Source organism: Triticum urartu, chromosome 5, assembly GCF_003073215.2.
Source record: "Triticum urartu cultivar G1812 chromosome 5, Tu2.1, whole genome shotgun sequence".
NCBI classification, from domain to species: domain Eukaryota; kingdom Viridiplantae; phylum Streptophyta; class Magnoliopsida; order Poales; family Poaceae; genus Triticum; species Triticum urartu.
The window spans coordinates 111,842,606-111,863,681 of record NC_053026.1 but is presented as its reverse complement, the minus strand read 5'-3'; the positions used below and the strand labels follow the sequence as shown (position 1 = coordinate 111,863,681).

The following is a 21,076-nucleotide window of genomic DNA, read 5'->3' as shown; positions in this document are numbered from 1 at the left end:
CCACATTTAAGTCCTTTCACTAGGACATCTGTCGTGACAATTCCACGACAATCACCCTGGAGAAGAAACCATTGAAACCATTGCCACATGAAGATCTATAGAGATCTCAACCTATAACAAACCCCACATACCTCACATCGGCACTAACGAGGCGGCACCAACATGATGGAGAGGAGGTCGTAGGACCAAACTTCAAAGGTTAGCCTCCGTCACCGCCACACCAACAAATCAAGTTAGAGAGGCTGACACAAATCTATGGCCAAATCGCCGCCGCCACCACCAACAAAGCGCTGGCACGTAACCCTACTAAAACCCCCAAAACGAGAAAACCATAGCTCCATCTAGCAGACCGGGGCCTCCCCACACTATCACATCGATGGAGGAGGAGAGGGGCGACCACCTAATTAAAGGTTGTGTTGGAGGAACGATGGTGGTGCCATTGGCGTGTACATGGGAACAAAGATGATTCATTACAAAACCCTCGATCTGACAATGTCATTGCATGAACTACATCATATAGTCTTTGAAGCGACGCCTTATATGAAAATTATGTAACCTGCAATAGTGAAAAAGTTGACCCTGATTATGTGGAAATCGGACCAGAACCATACAAATAGCAAGGATAAAAGAAGATCAAAGGAACACAAAACTAAAAGAGACGCCTAGGACAAGACATGCCTAGCTAGCATAAAGAAGGTCCATCGCCATGAAAAATACAAGTAGATGGTCATAGAACCCAAACCGATAGTCATCGGTTCTACCAACTCCGACTAGACAAAACGGGTTTTTGAACTAGGAGAGAGTGGCCTAGAGATCCTTATGTGCAGAGGATCCTAGGCCGCTAGGTCAAGGAGTGGAGTAGTAGTACCGCTAGTGTTGGACCTGTAGATGTAGGGCGACTTTAGTTTGTTTCTATGAATGTTTCTGATGGATTAGAAAATCAGTTTACGCCTATAACGCCCCGAGACCGATGTGCTAGGTGTCTTCCAGTTTTTCGCTGTTGTTGCCTTGTCATTGCTTGCATGTCATGCATTGCATATCATGTCATCATGTGCATTTCATTTGCATACATGTTCGTCTCATGCATCCGAGCATTTTCCCCGTTGTCCGTTTTGCAATTCAGCGCTCCTATATCACCCGATGTCCCTTTCTACCTCTTTTCGTGTGCGGGTATTAAACGTTTTCGGATTGGACCAAGACTTGTCATGCGGCCTTGGTTTACTACCGGTAGACCGCCTGCCAAGTTTCGTGCCATTTGGACTTCGTTTGATACTCCAACGGTTAACCGAGGGACCGAAAAGGCCTCGTGTGTGTTGCAGCCCAACACCCCTCCAAAGTGGCCCAAAACCCACCTAAACTCTCTCCATCATCTAGATCGTTCAATCACGATCGCATGGCCGAAAACCGCACCTCATTTGGACTCTCCTAACTCCCTCTACCTATATATATGTGCTCCTTTCCGAAATCTCACGCACATAGAACCCTAACTTCGTCCTCCTCGCGTCGCCGGACAATTCCTCCCGCGCTGGCCGGACATGTCCACCGAAACCGCCACCTCACTCCGACCAATCGGAGGCGGCCACGTCACCCTCTCCCGCCTCCGTAGCCAACCACCACCTGCCATGTGGCGCCGTCTCTCTCTCCTCTCCCGCGCGACGCTGAGGCCCGCCGCAGCCCGCGCTCGGCCCTCCCGGCCCAGCGCCCCGCGCCACCGTCCATGCGCCTGCCTCGCGCGCCCGAGGCGCCTCGCCGCCGCATGCACCTCCCCGCGCCTCCTCGCCGCCTCGCTCACTCCACCCGGCGCCGCCCTTCGCCACCATCGCCGGTCGTCGCCGCTCACCGCCTTCGTCCGCCGCTCGCCGAGCTCCGCCGCGCCGCCCCGTCTCTTCCCGCGTCGGCGAGCCACCACCGCGGGTACCTCGACGCCGGCGACTGCCGACCTCACCGCCATCGTCCTCCACCGACCGGACTCCTCCTCCCAAGCTCCGGCCGGCCCTTCCCCGGCGACCTCGAGTCCAAGTCCGGCGAGCTCGTAGTCCGGCGATCCTCGATTTCCGTGCAACCCCGATCTGAATCTAGATCTGAGCATCTCGGGTTGACTTTTCTCTCCCGAAATCGTAGCATTTTTGCATTCTTTCGCATGTCATAACTCTGCATCCGTAGCTCCGATTCGTGCGTGTAGCATATCAAAATGTTGGTCTCGACGAGTACATCATTTCATTTCATTGCATCATTTTCATTTGAGCTCATCTTGATGCCCGAAATGCTGTTGGAAGAGGGCTATGTGATGATTATGTCAGATCTGTTTCAGCAAATGGCCTTTTGTCATTTTTGCCATGATTAATGTGCGCATGCTATGATCCTGAGCTCTACATGTGTTTTGGAGAATGCCATGCCATCTTTACTAGCACAAGCATGCAAAGTAGCTTACTCGATGATGCTGATTTCAGGGACTTACAATTTCACTAAGTCCTTGTCCTGTTTTTATTTTTATGCCATATGTTCATGTTGTTTCCTAGTGATCCGTGCCTCTTTTGAGGATGACCGTAAGGATGTTTTGTTAATATTGTGGTGCTCTATCCATCCATGTCTTTGTTTGCATTTATGGAGCACCCTATCTTGAGTCAATCGAGCTCTACTTTTGCTATAAAATGATCCTGGTAGATTGTTGACATGTTTAGCGATTTTGCCGATGATGTTGCTATTGATCCATGCATGATATGTTGTTGTTCTTGCCATGTCTAGCTTCTATGACATGTCTTCTTGATGGGTGTATGCTTAGTTTGTCATGCCATGCTCTGTAGTGAGTGCATCGAGCTCGTAAACATGCCTACTTGTTAATCCGTTTTGCATGCTCCAGTTTTTCACTAAGTCTTAATATGTTTATGTTTTTGCTATGTTCACATGCTTGCAATTGTATTTTATGATCCCTTTTGGCTCAAGGTCACTAAGGGACTTTTGTTAAGTGCTTTGAGTAGCTTCATGACATGCCTTGCTTTACCATGATATGTTCCTGCAGCATGTAGTTTTCATGCTCTAAACATTGCTTCGTGATGATAAATTCCTGACATGCTGTTAATTTCACTAAGTCCGAAACATGTTATCATTTGCACTTTTGCCATGCTTGTTTGAACCTGTTAATGAGTGAATTAGACGTAGCTCAGTGTTCATCTTTTGTCAAGCATCATGAGTGGATCCCTGCCATGTATTTTGTTGCCATGTTGGAGTGCTGTAGCATGTTGTTCTTGATGCATTTAGATGGCTACTTGCTGTTTATCGCAGACCGGTGCCATATTTGTTTTGCTTGCCATTTCCAAACCGTGCATCCGATTCCGGTGATCTTTATATCTATTTCAACCGAAATCAACTCCCCTTTCCAGTGGCACTCTTCGATTTCCAAGTTGTGGCCAGGTTCAATCATTCCTTTCCAAATCATGCATATGCATCACATACCGCATCTCGCATATCATACCATGTTCGTGTGTTGGTTGTTTACTATGTTGTGTGCTTCTTTCCGGTGTTGCTTCTTCGGGTTGGTTCCAATAACGTCGTGTTTGTGAGGACCCATTCGACTACGTCCATTTGTCTTCTTCATGGACTCGTTGTTCTTCCTTGCGGGATTTCAGGCAAGATGACCATACCCTCGAAATCACTTCTATCTTTGCTTGCTAGTTGCTCGCTCTTTTGCTATGCCTATGCTGCGATACCTACCACTTGCTTATCTTGCCTCCCATATTGTTAAGCCAAGCCTCCAACCCACCTTTTCCTAGCAAACCGTTGATTGGCTATGTTACCGCTTTGCTCAGCCCCTCTTATAGCGTTGTTAGTTGCAGGTGAAGATTGGAGCTTGTCCCATGTTTGGAACATGGTTATTTTGTTGGGATATCACAATATCTCTTATTTAATTAATGCATCTATATACTTGATAAAGGGTGGAAGGCTCGGCCTTACGCCTGGTGTTTTGTTCCACTCTTGCCGCCCTAGTTTCCGTCATATCGGTGTTATGTTCCCGGATTTTGCATTCCTTGCACGGTTGGGTTATAATGGGAACCCCTTGACAGTTCGCTTTGAATAAAACTCCTCCAGCAAGGCCCAACCTTGGTTTTACCATTCGCCGCCTAGCCTTTTCTTTCCCTTGGGTCGGCCAGCCCAAGGGTCATCTTTATTTTAACCCCCCCGGGCCAGTGCTTCTCTAAGTGTTGGTCCGAGATGGGCAGCCTGCGGGTCCACCTTGGGGCAACTCGAGGGCTGGTTTTACTCATAGCTTGACCTATCCGGTGTGCCGTGAGAACGAGATATGTGCAGCTCCTATCAGGATTTGTCGGCACATCTGGGTGGCTTTGCTGGACTTGTTTTACCATTGTCGAGGATGTCTTGTAACCGGGATGCCGAGTCTGATCGGATTGTCTTGGGAGAAGGAATATCCTTCGTTGACCGTGAGAGCTTGTGATGGGCTAAGTTGGGACACCCCTGCAGGGGTTTGAACTTTCGAAAGCCGTGCCCGCGGTTATGGGCAGATGGGTATTTGTTAATGTCCGGTTGTAGAAAACCTAAAGTTTACCTTAATTAAAATGCATCAACCGCGTGTGTAACAGTGATGGTCTCTTCTCGGTGGAGTCCGGGAAGTGAACATGGTGTTGGAGTTATGCTTGACGTAGGTTGTTCTAGGATCACTTCTTGATCATAGATTTCTCGAACGTGCTTTGCCTTCTCTTCTCGCTCTCATTTGCGTATGTTTAGCCACCATATATGCTAGTCGCTTGTTGCAGCTCCACCTCATACCTTTTACCCTACCCATAAGCTTAAATAGTCTTGATCGTGAGGGTGCGAGATTGCTGAGTCCCCGTGACTCACAGATACTTCCAAAACCAGCCTGCAGGTGCCGTTGAACCGTGCAGGTGACGCAACCAAGCTCAAGGAGGAGCTCGATGAAGATCTTGTCCTTTGTGTTGTTTCGTCCTAGTTGATCAGTAGTGGAGCCCAGTCGGGACGATCGGGGATCTGTGTAGCATTTGGGGTAGTCTTCTTTTATTTTGGTTCCATAGTCGGACCTTGATTGTATCTGGTTGATGTAATGCTTTATTCATGTAATTGTGTGAAGTGGCGATTGTAAGCCAACTATGTATCTCTTTCCCTTATGTATTACATGGGTTGTGTGAAGATTACCTCACTTGCGACATTGCTTTCAATGCGGTTATGCCTCTAAGTCGTGCTTCGACACGTGGGAGATATAGCCGCATCGAGGGCGTTACAAGTTGGTAATCAGAGCCTTCCCCGACCTTAGGAGCCCCCCTGCTTGATCGTATCGTTGGCGTTGTTGAGTCTAGAAAGATGTTTTGAGTCATTTAGGATTATATATATCGGAGAGTTAGGAATTCTTATTACTCCTTAGTCCCTTCGTCGCTCTGGTGAGGCATCCTGACGTAGAGTGTTGACTCTTCTCTTCTCAAATTTTCACTAAATTTTTTTAGGATCACGCGGGTATCTTGGAATCGTTCCGATGGTTTTGTGACGAGAACATTGTTCTTGGTGCCTCCTGACATTTAGGGGTTGTGGCAGTGTCTCGGGGAGTTGAGCTCCGGGGTGTTGTCGTCACATTTTTATCGTTGAGATTCTGGAATACCTGAGTTTCGCCGACATCGAAAATCTCTTTTATGCAGTTGTTGGTGAGATAACCTCGACACCACCCAGTACTGGGGCGGGAGTTCGGGAGTATTGCCATAACTCGTATAACGGATGCTTTTCGAAGGTTGAGGTAAACGATTTCTGAAGGTTTCTTGGTTATGTTTTGAAGGATGGATACAGCTGGATGTAGGATTTGCTAGATTTGGGTGAGATATTATGCTTCCCCTGTATCCCCAACACCTGATTGCATAACCGGAAAGTTTCGAGAGTTTATAAGTGGGAATTCAAGTAGCTCTTAGGATATCTTTCCGACAGATGTATGATATGAAATTGGGGTTCGACGTCTAGTGGTCCGCCTATTCACGGTTGGTTTTATAGTGGTCTCATTGTGTCTTAAAGATTCCTTGGCTATGTCGACTCGGGGACGCTTCGTTTGTCATGTGCACTGCCTTGTACATGATGGTGCTGTACGATCGAGCCCGTGTAGGCCCCACCACGAAAACTTCGGACGAAATCTCTATCATATGTTTGTTCTGGCTTATTCTACAAGCCAATCCTTTGTTTTGTTTTGAGTTGTGGTATTCGAGTTGCTTCAATGTCAAGTGTTGATTCCATACCTTTCCTAAACGGTGTTCCCATACTCCGATGTGAATACAAATCCTTCATGATAATCGAGATTGTCATGTCAATCCTTTTCAACCGGCGTGTTTCTCTTCAAGTGGATCCGATCATTTCAACATCCGCAAGATCAACTCAAGTCTTCTCAACGGTGTTTGTTTCATTCGTCTCCAAGCTGCCTTTGTTTTCCCGCCCACCCTCCCTTTCTCTTCAAGGACCCAGATTTCTTACTCAAGTATCCTTTTATTCTTGTGAAGTCTCTCCATCCTTTTCCGTCAATATTCTTATCCGGTGATTCTCATGAAGATCCTAACGGAACCTCAAGTTCGTCATTCCTCATTCTTTTTCTTTTCCGGTGGATTCAATTCAAGATTTGTGGATCATATCCTTTTCCTCGTTTCAAATGCCTTCTCATACCGGTGCACCTCATAATCATTCACTTCTCGCCATTCATTTGTTCTGGAGTGCTGAAGATATCTCGGATGATTCGTTTCCATTCTCAATCCGTTCAAGATATTTCGAGGATGTTATCTCATTCGAGCCTTTTAATTCAACCGGCGCAACCTCTCTTTAAATCAATTCAACGGTGTTCGTTTTGAGTGGGCCCTAACCCACAGGTCTTTTCCCAGGATCTTACCTGACTCTTCTTATTTTCCCGGAGCTATTCTCAAATCTTTTAAAGTCTGACGTAAGAATGAGTTATCAACAGTCTAATGTTTTTTCTCCAAGATTTTGTTTCAAATTCTTTTCATCGTTGGCTCAACCTTTCCATTTTCATCCCGGAGTGCCTCAAAATTCTTGGTGGTACTTCTCATTGTCATTATCAACATTTGAAGACCGAAGAAGAGTTTTTCCTCCATATCTTATCCGTTCTCTCAAGGATCCATGGTTCTAGCTTGATGACATCCTCTCATAATTGGTTTTGATTGTGAAAATTCTTTTCACCTATCCGGAGCAATTCAAGAGTCTGCTCAGTTTGTTTATCCGGAGCCCATCATCTAAGATTTATTCATTCCAGCCTTCTGCTCTCATACTCTAAATCTTACCGGTGCATCATTCAAATATTCTCTATTAAGTTCGTGATCTATTCGTCCTCTTGTATCTAAATTCTCTCAAGTATCTCTGTTCATTTCATAATTCTTCCCGGTGTTCCTTTATCTTTTCTTCGGCCAGTTTAATTCTTACGGTGGTTCATTCAGGATTCTCTTCCTTCGTTTATCATACCAATTCATTCGTTGTTTCAATCCTACCGGTGTTTCGTTGAAGACCTTATCAAGTTATTGATATCTCCCTTAATCCTTTTCAATGAGAATAAGTAGTATGCCAAATCCGTTGATTGTCATCAATTTAATTGGAGAAGGATAAGCATAATGTAATTCTTATTCTTGTTTCATCGAGTGAACTCAATTTCCTTATTCCGGAGGCTCATCAAATTCTCGGTTTCACTTGATTCATCTTTCTTTTTTGGAGTTTAAAGTTCTCTAAATTATTTTATCACGGAGATCCATCTAAATCATTACGATGTTTCACCTTGTGTTGTCAATTTCTCTTTCTTTTCGTTATCCTTTTGTTACCGGAGTTCTTCATGGAGGTTCTACATGATGGTTCATCAAGGATTTAATTTCCTTCTCAAAGTGTTCAACAAGATTCTTTTCAGAGGATCTCAAGCATTCTTCTTCTTGCAATCCGGAGTGCAATTCCTTTCTTCCATATCATTGGAGGTGGTATTATGCCATTCTTGATAATTTGAGTTCATGTTTCATGATTCACAGATTGTTAAGAATGGGGTATTTTAAATCCATCAACCTCTTCGTTGGAGTTATCTTGGGTTATATCTCACCTAAAGCCTTCCCTAAGGATTGTTGCTATTTATGGTGCTCTTAAAGGACCCAAGTTCTTCTTTTATCCTTCCGGTGAATAAGTTTCTCGTCTCCTCGTTCATATCAATCAAATTCTTTTTCCCGTGAGTGGCAGGTGGGCACCTCATAATTTGAGATGCATTCCATAAGACCATATCAAGCTTATTCTTTTCGTTGCTGGTTTTCCAACAACTCCGTTCTAGCATTTGTTGTAAGCGTGCTCTCTCAAGATCGTGTTTCCCTTCGTTCACTCCATTCCATTCTTATTTTTGTTCCAGATTCATTGTGATGTTGCTCTCTTCAACCTTTCTTCTTCTTGTCAGGACCTTGTTCTTTTCATGCTTATCCATCTAACCGGAGTGTTGTGTAATCTCTTCTAGTTCTTTTCATCTTGTCAAGTCTTGCATCCCTTCTCAACCGGAGTGCTGCCCAAATTTGTTCTTCCTTGTTCCTCTTTACTAACAGAGTGCTTTCAACTTTGTTCTACTTCGTTGCATTCTTTCTTTCAATTTGTTCAACCTTGCAAGGTTCTTTGGTTTCACTCGTTTGTCAAAGGAGCAACTTAGTTTTACCTCTTCTCTTTATCTTCCGTTGTCCCTCCGGTGCCATTCTAGATCTCGGGACGAGATCCTCTCGTAGTGGTGGAGTGTTGTAACGCCCCGAGACCGATGTGCCAGGTGTCTTCCACTTTTTCGCTGTTGTTGCCTTGTCATTGCTTGCGTGTCATGCATTGCATATCATGTCATCATGTGCATTTCATTTGCATACATGTTCGTCTCATGCATCCGAGCATTTTCCCCGTTGTCCGTTTTGCAATCCGGCGCTCCTATGTCACCCGGTGTCCCTTTCTACCTCTTTTCGTGTGCGGGTGTTAAACGTTTTCGGATTGGACCGAGACTTGCCATGTGGCCTTGGTTTACTACCGGTAGACCGCCTATCAAGTTTCGTGCCATTTGGACTTCGTTTGATACTCCAACGGTTAACCGAGGGACCGAAAAAGCCTCGTGTGTGTTGCAGCCCAACACCCCTCCAAAGTGGCCCAAAACCCACCTAAACTCTCTCCATCATCTAGACCGTTCGATCACGATCGCGTGGCCGAAAATCACACCTCATTTGGACTCTCCTAGCTCCCTCTACCTATATATATGTGCTCCTTTCCGAAATCTCGCGCAGATGAAACCCTAACTTCATCCTCCTCGCGCCGCCGGACAATTCCTCCCGCGCTGGCCTGACATGTCCACCGAAACCACCACCTCCCTCCGACCAATCGGAGGCGGCCACGTCACCCTCTCCCGCCTCCGTAGCCAACCACCACCCGCCATGTGGCGCCATCTCTCTCTCCTCTCCCGCGCGCCGCCGAGGCCCGCCGCGGCCCGCGCTCGGCCCTCCCGGCCCGGCGCCCCGTGCCGCCGTCCACGCGCCTGCCTCGCGCGTCCGAGGCGCTTCGCCGCCGCATGCGCCTCCTCGCGCCTCCTCGCCGCCTCGCTCGCTCCGCCCGGCGCCGCCCTTCGCCACCATCGCCGGTCGCCGCCGCTCGCCGCCTTCGTCCGCCGCGCCGCCCCATCTCTTCCCGCGCCGGCGAGCCACCGCCGCGAGTACCTCGACACCGGCGACCGCCGACCTCACCGCCGCCGTCCTCCACCGACCGGACTCCTCCTCCCAAGCTTTGGCCGGCCCTTCCCCGGCGACCTCGAGTCCAAGTCCGGCGAGCTCTAAGTCCGGCGATCCTCGATTTCCGTGCAGCCCCGATCTGGATCTAGATCTGAGCATCTCGGGTTGACTTTTCTCTCCCGAAACACTAGCATTTTTGCATTCTTTCGCATGTCATAACTCTGCATCCGTAGCCCTGATTCGTGCGTGTAGCATATCAAAATGTTCGTCTCGACGAGTACATCATTTCATTGCATCATTTTCATTTGAGCTCATATCGATGCCCGAAATGCTGTTGGAAGAGGGCTATGTGATGATTATGTCAGATCTGTTTCAGCAAATGGCCTTTTGTCATTTTTGCCATGATTAACGTGTGCATGCTATGATCCTAAGCTCTACATGTGTTTTGTAGAATGCCATGCCATCTTTACAGGGGTGTATGCCATGTATTTTTTGTGATCTTTGTGGTGACTAGCACAAGCATGCAAAGTAGCTTACTCGATGATGCTGATTTCAGGGATTTACAATTTCACTAAGTCCTTGTCCTGTTTTTATTTTATGCCATATGTTCATGTTGTTTCCTAGTGATCCGTGCCTCTTTTGAGGATGATCAGTAAGGATGTTTTGTTAATATTATGGTGCTCTATCCATCCATGTCTTTGTTTGCATTTATGGAGCACCCTAGCTTGAGTCAATGGAGCTCTACTTTTGCTATAAAATGATCCTAGCAGATTGTTGACATGTTTAGCGATTTTGCCGAGGATGTTGCTATTGATCCGTGCATGCTGTGTTGTTATTCTTGCCATGTATAGCTTCTATGCCATGTCTTTTTGATGGGTGTATGCTTAGTTTGTCATGCCATGCTCTGTAGTGAGTGCATCGAGCTCGTAAACATGCCTACTTGTTAATCTGTTTTGCATGCTCCAGTTTTTCACTAAGTCTTAATCTGTTTATGTTTTTGCTATGTTCACATGCTTGCAATTGTATTTTCTGATCCCTTTTGGTTCAAGGTCACTAAGGGACTTTTGTTAAGTGCTTTGAGTAGCTTCATGACATGCCTTGCTTTGCCATGATATGTTCCTGCAGCATGTAGTTTTCATGCTCTAAACATTGCTTCCTGATGATAAATTCCTAACATGCTGTTAATTTCACTAAGTCTGAAACATGTTATCATTTGCACTTTTGCCATGCTTGTTTGAACCTGTTAATGAGTGAATTAGACGTAGCTCAGTGTTCATCTTTTGTCAAGCATCATGAGTGGACCCCTGCCATGTATTTTGTTGCCATGTTGGAGTGCTGTAGCATGTTGTTCTTGATGCATTTAGATGGCTACTTGCTGTTTATCGTAGACCGGTGCCATATTTGTTTTGCTTGCCATTTCCAAACCGTGCATCTGATTCCGGTGATCTTTATATCTATTTCAACCGAAATCAACTCCCCTTTCCAGTGACACTCTTCGATTTCCAAGTTGTGGCCAGGTTCAATCATTCCTTTCCAAATCATGCATATGCATCAGATACCGCATCTCGCATATCATACCATGTTCGTGTGTTGGTTGTTTACTATGTTGTGTGCTTCTTTCCGGTGTTGCTTCTTCGGGTTGGTTTCGATAACGTCGTGTTTGTGAGGACCCGTTCGACTACGTCCGTTTGTCTTCTTCATGGACTCATTCTTCTTCCTTGCGGGATTTCAGGCAAGATGACCATACCCTCGAAATCACTTCTATCTTTGCTTGCTAGTTGCTCGCTCTTTTGCTATGCCTATGCTGCGATACCTACCACTTGCTTATATTGCCTCCCATATTGTTAAGCCAAGCCTCCAACCCACCTTTTCCTAGCAAACCGTTGATTGGCTATGTTACCGCTTTGCTCAGCCCCTCTTATAGCGTTGTTAGTTGCAGGTGAAGATTGGAGCTTGTCCCATGTTTGGAACATGGTTATTTTGTTGGGATATCACAATATCTCTTATTTAATTAATGCATCTATATACTTGGTAAAGGATGGAAGGCTCGGCCTTACACCTGGTGTTTTGTTCCACTCTTGCCGCCCTAGTTTCCGTCATATCGGTGTTATGTTCCCAGATTTTGCGTTCCTTACACGGTTGGGTTATAATGGGAACCCCTTGACAGTTCGCTTTGAATAAAACTCCTCTAGCAAGGCCCAACGTTGGTTTTACCATTCGCCACCTAGCCTTTTCTTTCCCTTGGGTCGGCTAGCCCAAGGGTCATCTTTATTTTAACCCCCCCGGGCCAGTGCTTCTCTAAGTGTTGGTCCGAAATGGGCAGCCTGCGGGGCCACCTCGGGGCAACTTGAGGGCTGGTTTTACTCGTAGCTTGACCTATCCGATGTGCCCTGAGAACGAGATATGTGCAGCTCCTATCGGAATTTGTCGGCACATCTGGGTGGCTTTGCTGGACTTGTTTTACCATTGTCGAGGATGTCTTGTAACCGGGATGCCGAGTCTGATCGGATTGTCTTGGGAGAAAGAATATCCTTCGTTGAGCGTGAGAGCTTGTGATGGGCTAAGTTGGGACACCCCTGCAGGGTTTTGAACTTTCGAAAGTCGTGCCCGTGGTTATGGGCAGATGGGAATTTGTTAATGTCCGGTTGTAGAAAACCTAAAGTTTACCTTAATTAAAATGCATCAAGCGCGTGTGTAACCGTGATGGTCTCTTCTCGGCGGAGTCCGGGAAGTGAACACGGTGTTGGAGTTATGCTTGACGTAGGTTGTTCTAGGATCACTTCTTGATCATAGATTTCTTGAACGTGCTTTGCCTTTTCTTCTCGCTCTCATTTGCGTATGTTTAGCCACCATATATGCTAGTCGCTTGCTGCAGCTCCACCTCATACCTTTTACCCTACCCATAAGCTTAAATAGTCTTGATCGCGAGGGTGCGAGATTGCTGAGTGCCCGTGACTCGCAGATACTTCCAAAACCGTGCAGGTGACGCAACCAAGCTCAAGGAGGAGCTCTATGAAGATCTTGTCCTTTGTGTTGTCTCGTCCTAGTTGATCGGTAGTGGAGTCCAGTCGGGACGATCGGGGATCTGTGTAGCATTTGGGATAGTCTTCTTTTATTTTGGTTCCGTAGTCGGAACTTGATTGTATCTGGTTGATGTAATGCTTTATTCATGTAATTGTGTGAAGTGGCGATTGTAAGCCAACTATGTATCTCTTTCCCTTATATATTACATGGGTTGTGTGAAGATTACCTCACTTGCGACATTGCTTTTAATGCGGTTATGCCTCTAAGTCGTGCTTCGACACGTGGGAGATATAGCCGCATCGAGGGCGTTACAACGTTATTCGTTCTTGCAAATTAAAATTGTTGATTTGGATAAACAAATAACTATTTAGAGTTTTGTACACTTTATAATTTTTTTCTTCGAAAAAGAGGTTAACCCCCCTGCCTCTACATCATCGTGATGTATACAACTGTTTTTATTAATTACTATTAACTAGCACATATGCCCGTGCGTTGTAATGGGAAAAATTGATATTTTGTGCAAACATAATGTCCCACAATATCGGATTCACTATGAAGAACATGTTGCAATGCGACATCTTTCTATAAAATGAACATAAAAAAATACGTTGCAATTTCGCTGTGTTCATATTTTCTTTGTCGGGCATAATGTCCAATTAATTTCATTTAAGTATGATCATTTTAATGGCATTTAAGTATAATCCTTTCATTAATTACCATGACGTCCTCATCCGTTTTAGTCGGAAATCAGATTCTTCCTTTACTAATTTAGTAGCCCCAACACATTGAAGCCTACATATCTTTATTTTAATTATCCTACCTTTTTGCCTCAAATTCTTCATGTAAAATTTATTAAGATCACAATCTTTGTTTTAGTTATTACACTGGTTTACCCATAATTCTTTCTTTAATTAGCCACATCTGTTTAAATATTCTATTCAAGCTCACAATCCTTCCTTTATTAGCTCATTTGCTTAATTAGCTCGCCCTAAATATGATGACTGCCACTCGTATATTTAGAGCGAGTTGGGATTAGTAAATGTGAAAGGCGCATAGGTCGTTGGTTGTTATATCGAAGAGCTAGACATGAGGTAATGTGTTTAATTTCCTCAATGTTGATTTATTTTAATCCAGTTATTTTTCGTGGTTTCTATAAAAGCCCATAAAAGGCCCATCAACGTACAAGTACCTGGCCCAAATCACTTAGCGTGTGAACCAAACGAAAATGACTAAACCAAACCAAGAACATCTATTCCCTTTAATAGTAGGTATAGATATAGATATAGAAGAGATTATGTAATAAAACAACCATGACCGAGCCATTACAAGATATGAAACAAACAGTTACGACTAAATGGGCTTCTCCCATAGCAATACCTTCAAGGATGGATAAACATGTTCGCATCATCATCGTTCACGTCCGGTCCAAGACGGCTTGGACAGGAATTTTCATCCTAGTTGCCGAGACCAGCTAATGAAGACCAGCACAATAAAGCAGACAACGCTTTCAACAAGTTAACGACACAATTTCATCGTTACTGGCCCCACCAATAAATACAAGACAAGCGTATTTACCCGGACATGAAGTGGCATCCCAACATCTCGAGGCCAGTTCATTCGATAGTCATATACGCCAATACTTCACGCACACTAGCAGAATTGTGAGATGATTTCCCACCTAATAATACCGCCACAACCGTCAGGAGGCCGCTCAAGTTTTGGTGCGGAAATACTTAAAATGCTGGCGGAGCTTCAGCAAGGCCGAATTGGTCATGGCCCGCCCCGCCCAACACAGGCCGGATGGATCTTGTGTATGAATGAGGAGGTACTTCACTGTTGATCTAGTCTGCTACGTCGTCACCGCTCGTTTAGATCTTGTGCACGGAGTGATGGATGGATGGATGTTGCGTCTCACCGTGTCCTGCACCCTGCGTTCTGCTTGACCTGCTCAACTATAATACGTATGTGGTCGATCTATAGACGAGTGAGTGCGTTATGTGTTGCGCCGCCGGCCTGCCGGAAGGAATCCGGTGTACGTATGTGTCCATGTCCTGCAGCCTGCGTGTGTTTAGTTGCTTGGTTCCTTTTCTTCCTCTGTTACTTGGTTATTTTTTCCCTTGATGTTGCTGCTCTTGATCATGCATGTCCGATGGATGGTTTATTAGTTACTAGATGACCCGTTGCGCCCATGACGCAAAAAGCGAGAGCGAGCCGAGCATTCAAACCATACATACGAGACTGATTCAGAACCAACTTAATAAATACTTAGGTACATATAGTATTATATATTCCACTACATGGTAGCATGATAGGTTAAATAAATTATTGAGATCACTTGATAATAGCATACATTGGCTTTATGAAGCAAACTATATTAGCAGAGATGCATCATATGTATAGCGCTTATCTGTTAACCTTTGCCTGAGTCTTATATCTGCCACCAGCAGGAACAATCAAGACATGGAAGTGGTGGTATTAGGCAGAGGTATCAAACATGATTCTATCATCCAAGCAGCTTTTCATGGTAGGTGCATTTGGTGGGCTGTTGTTGGTGAAAGCAGAAACCCAATGATGCTTGTTTATTCTCTGCAGCATGTCTTCTGATTGCAAAGCCGCATCGGTAGATGCAAATCATCATGGTGCAGATTTTGTTTTCTGAAATAAGGCAAGAGCAATTCACTTTTTTTTTCTCATCACAAAAGGGCCAGAGATAATATAGGTAGCAAATCATTGGCTGAACTAAGATGTTGGGCACAAAATGTTACATAGCAGGAAAAAAATGCATAACACAATTATATACATCGTCTCTAAAAGAAAAAGCAACTGCACATGTTAATCAAGACTGAAATGAAGAAGGCATTCTGAATTACTTTGCTATCAGATATCAGCATACCAAAGGTACATCGAGTTATTATATATCAGCATACCAAAGGTACATCAAGTAAGTTTCACTTGCAAACAATAGAAAAACTTTAATCCAACTGAAGGATGAATAATCGAGAAACAAATATGGATATAAACTCGATTTGACTTTTATAATCAAGGGATAACAAAGTTTCATGAGAATACCTATTATGCCAATGGCGCAAAAGGCGAGAGTGAACCAAACACTCAAACCATGCAAGTAACAATATTTAGAGACCGATCATAGAATCTCTGAAACACAAGGAAATAGATATTTGTGTATGATGATCATACATAGCATTATATATTACATTGTATGGTAGGTTTATAGGCCAAAACAAAGGCATGATATCAGTTTATGATATCTTATTTATATTTCTTTTAAAAAGCAAAGCAGAGCAAAAAAAACAAAGGCATGATATCTTATTCATTGAAGTAGTATGCCGCTGCCATCCAAAAAAACACAGGCCTGCACCTTCATCCTGCCATGTGCTCGGCACCCAACCTCATCTCCTCAGTCAACCTTCTTGATTTGCGCCTCCACTGTGGACGCAACTCTGCTTATGCATGAAAGATTAGTGAAGGTTAGAAGATTACACGATCCAAGCTTTTTTTGACCAGTGAAAGACAGTGGGAGAGGCTCCCACTGACCTAAATTTTAATTAAACATAGTTACTACATGATCCCGGCTTAGTAACATATCAAGCAGAACCAGGTAAGACAGGTCACAACAAAAGAAAGAAAGCTTTTAACCATAGTTCCCCTTTAGCCTTGTCCTACTATCTTCTTTCTCGAATATCTTTAGAAAGAAAGAAAGATGAATATCAGCACAAATCAGAACATCACCCTTCTCAAAATGCAAACAACAATGCATTTAGCTAAACGGTCAAATAAGTAATTCATATGTGGTGAATATGTATCAGCGCTAGATGTATTAATTAAACATTATAACTTTGACCACTAATATATCAACAAATATTTGCATCCATAAGGTTAAAATAAATAAATAAATAAATTTGGCATGAACAGTACCATTTCAAGATATACTATCCAAGGCGTGAAAAATAAGAAGATGATGGCCTGGGTAGATGGTCTAGCTGGTTTATATTCCCTTTTTTCGAGATCAGATGAAGTTTAGGCTGGTGTTGCTCTCGATTTATCTGCATTAGTTGGTGTCCAGTTTAGCATTAGGTTTCAGATAACAGAGCAATTGCTGACTGACACACATGAGCATATATTGTTCTTTGAGCAAACACACACACACACACATTTTTTTTAGGTCATCACACATTAGGCACATTCTTTGTTGTTGAGTGAAATATACATTAGAAATTTTTCTTAGTAGACATTTTTTTTTTATCAAACTGAGCAGACACACATGAGCAAATGAGAGGGGGGTAATTCTCACCTGAGAGGGTGAGGGATGGCAAAAGCATGGTCGTCATGAAGCATATCGGCATGGTGGATTAATCATAGAAGAGGGAGGAAGTGAAATTAGTACTGACCTCATAAATGATGAAGGGAATAAAATAGTATCAGCTGCAACATAAGAGCTCCTGGAAAATAAAACTCGCTTCTCTGCATTTTGGATATAGTTAAAAAGGGCAAATCGTAGAAATGCTAAATGTTAGGAACCGACACCATTCATGTGTGAGTATGAGATTCAGATTAATGCTGTAAAATTATTTAACTTCCTAATAATCTTACCAGCTCTCGCACTATCTATCAATCTCCTGATATGCTCAATGAAGTCACTCACAATTCAACATGCCCTCAAAGCAGAGCAAAAAAACTTCCCAGGGGAGTATACTGTGCTTGTCAAAACATCCCAGCAGACAGACCATAGTGTTGAAGGCGGGTAGATACATAGTGCAAAGCAAGCTCTACTATGAACTAACCCCAAACTCGAAATATCCTAAATTAGTACACATATGCCTAGGCTGACTTCCATCTATTGATATTTCACCAAGAGCAGAAGAAGCTGGGTACTAACTGGATCAAAGACGATGAGATAAAATTGGGAAGGCAAACCTTGAAGGTTAATGCAAAGCTATTAAGCACCAAGAACATATGCTTCCCAAAATAAAGCATATGTTTACCATCAAAGCAGCATCTAACTCTTCTTCTTTGATCGTTACTTCCTGGAAACAAACAGCCAAGCTATTAAATTGTCGGATTTGACTATATTTAATTTGAGAGGATTAACTGCAAAGCATCATTAGATTCTTGAACTCGGCGTGTTTAGAATAAGTACACAGGACAAAATTTTCTCATACAAAATCGATGTGCAAATGTACTAATCAAGCACCCCTTTTTATTATCCAGGAGCTCCGAGTTTGTAACTCAACTGCATATGATTGCAGGTAATATCTATGGCAGGGCGTATCTTATAACCACAAGACAAATGTCCATTTGTTTGTAAGACATGCATAATCACTTTTCTTAGCCGTCTTGAGGCTATAATGAGAAGTTAAAAAATGCTATCTATTATAAATCCTAATGTATGCGGTGTGCCTGCATTTAAAACATCTATGTTTTCTGACGAGGTGAATGGTAATGGCTGATTCACTAATTTTCTAAACTGATTATTTAATCAGTTTGCTTACATACTGGACTACACACGCACATCTTCTATATCATTGCTCAATAGGTGGACAAATAAGAAGCTGCTGACACTTTTGTAGGTGGACCATTTGCTCTATATTCGCTCCTCTGCAGGCATGCAAAGCTTAGCTTGCTTCCGAATCAACATGCAACGGTCAAGGAGTTATCTACATACTACAGAAATGGGTTCGCAGCTCAGCATGGATCTTCACCCTGGCTAAGAAGGTTCCTAGAGAGGCACAAAACAGTCAAAACTGGACTTCTTGTAGTAGTTCGCTGTGGCGCTAGCATAGTGATCGGTGATGGTGTCCTTACTCCAGCAATCTCAGGTGGATAATACCATCATCTGGTGGTTACCTTTCATGTAAATGCACAATTCTGGTTATTAACCTCTCTGCATGCTCACCATGTTTTCTTCTGCTCCTTTCCTTGCAGGCCTGTCATCTATGTATGGGCTGCAAGTAAAACAGAGGCATGAAGAACAGTGATGACAGGACCAAGGCATAGATGATAAGATTGTTCACACTTATTGACAGCTAGTCGTACAGAGGCATGAAGACCATCCTCTGTTCACATGACCAACATTATTGCTCTGTCAGACCACAAGGTTCGAACAAACACTTTCTTCTACTCTTCACAAAACCAGAATTTGAGAAATCAAAACAAGTTATCAGAGAACCGGAAAATCAAGAAGGAGAAGGGGAGAAGCGAAGGGGAGGAGGAGGGGCATGACCGCTACCTGTAGACGTGTGTGGATCCATAGAGTTGCTCGCGCCCACCCCTTGCTTGTGCTGTAGTGGCCCTGTCCAGATCGATCGGAGAAGCTCAAGTGGTCGCCATCTTCCCAACCGACGAGCGCCCCCAGCTTCTCCCGCCTGCATGCGCCTGCCGGACCGTTCCCCTTCATTGAAGTCGCTGTCGGTCCGGTGGCCACCCCACAGGCTACTGCTGCCCTTCTAGCTCCAGCCACGCCCGCCAGATCGCCGTCGGCCGCCAAGCCCGCCAGAACCCCGCCGGCCGCCACGCCCGCCAGACCCACGCCGGCGGCCTGCACCTAGGTCGCCAACACCCTCCTCCTTGATCTGGCCCCTGCTTCCGCCGGCTCTCTCTCACGACCGGCCGTGGATGGAGGAGGTGAGAGGCGAAGGGGAACTCGAGGGGAACACGGGGCTCGAGGGAGAAAGCGATTGGTGTCTAGGGGCCAGGGCACGCCCCGCAGGCTTTTCACCGAAGAGGCACGCGACCCACACACTGGATGCACACTGTGAAGCTGGCCCGCAAGGAATAGAGGCCCACCGGTCATCCACCTGAGCAGAAAAGAGCAATGTATATAGGAACGAGCGGCTGGATTTTTTACAGCGGGATGAGAAGTTGCCAGCAAGGTGAATCGGTCGAGCCAGATCGTGCGCGCGATGCAAAGGCACCAGAATAGCGGGTAGCCTAGCGTCCTTTATATGTTCCATTACTCATCTCAAGTCTCAACCATCAGTGTAGATCTGACCAAAGGCCATGGGCGGAAGCATGGGCAAGCTGGACAACTTTTGCTATGCGACCGCTGTGATCGCTCCCCTGCTTCCGATGTACAGTACGTGTACAAGAGTTTCGTCTTAAATCAATCTCATGTGCAATCTATCATTTTGTCTTAGTTGGAATCGTCTTTGTTTGAGAGAGAAAACATTTTGGATCATGATGGTTGCTATCTTTCCCGCATGCAATGCAGGCCGGCTACCGTAGGAACAAGGCGCTAGGCCAGCGTGCACGGCGGCCGGATGCCACCATCGCCGCACTCCTGTGTAATGCCGCCTGGGTTGTGTACGGCTGCACCGAGAACAACAAGGAGGGGGCCCTCTACGTCCAACTTGTACGGCGGAGTGGTCCAGACCGTTCACTTCGTCACTTTCCTTGCACTTTGCAGCAGCGCCCAGCGGCTGGGCGCTCTGAAGCGCCTTCTGTGTGCCGCGACCTATCTGGGTCTCACGGCCGCCGTCAAGTTCATGGAAGGAAATCCATGGCTGGCTTTGTACGATGTCTGGTTCGGCCGGTGTGTCCGCGCCACTGGTTATCTTCGTCCTGGTACGTCGCGTTTCTTGCCGTGCCCATCAGATTGCTCTGCATATATACCAAACCAACATTCCTATGCTTATACTACATGCTTGCCACTCTACATCCTGCAGACCGAGAACAAGACCGTCGAAATGCTGCCACACTGGGCAGCCAGCTCTTTCTCCATGCTCCATGGCGCAGCTTGGCTTTATAAAGGAATGGAGACGACAAATTACATCGCCGTATGTCATCGAACCCCAATTTACTGGCGACGGTTTCCGTTCCTTTTACGCAAGGCCGAGCACCAGACCTCGCCGGCGACAGAAGATGCCACAAAGGATGGTGAGGATCTAGAGGATCCACTCCTCCGCCACCGGGACGAGACCAAGAAGTGCCACCTGGACAACTACGGCGAGGGTTCGAGATCGGGCAAAAGTTTCGACGCCGACGGCAAGGAATTTGCCAGCTCGGCCAAACATGCTGGCTGCTATGTCGAACAGGTCGAGCTCACAGACCTTCGTCGCAGCCAAGAGCCAGGAGACGGCCATCACCGGCGACACCAAGAGCCAGGAGACGGCCATCACCGGCGACATCAAGATCCAGGAGCCGGCCGTCACGGACGACAACAAGGGCAAGGAGTCGGCCGTCAGCGTCGACACCACGAGCAAGGAGCAGGCCTTCACCAACGACACCAAGCACAAGGAGCCGGCCGTCACCGGCGTCACCAAGAGCAAGGAGCACGCCGTCACTGACGACACCAAGCGCAAGGAGCACGCCGTCACTGACGA

At 45.4% G+C, this 21,076-nt stretch overlaps 1 protein-coding gene across 1 annotated transcript; it reads right to left on the bottom strand.

Moving 5' to 3' along the window:
• Positions 1–15,806: 15,806 nt before the first annotated feature.
• On the bottom strand, positions 15,807–19,060 carry LOC125508105 (the record flags this gene model as incomplete). Its single annotated transcript, XM_048672692.1, is given in 4 exon segments — positions 15,807–16,198; positions 17,673–17,801; positions 18,652–18,700; positions 18,985–19,060. Coding segments are annotated over 4 exon segments (293 nt in total), but the record flags the coding sequence as incomplete, so codon positions are not given.
• Positions 19,061–21,076: the final 2,016 nt, after the last annotated feature.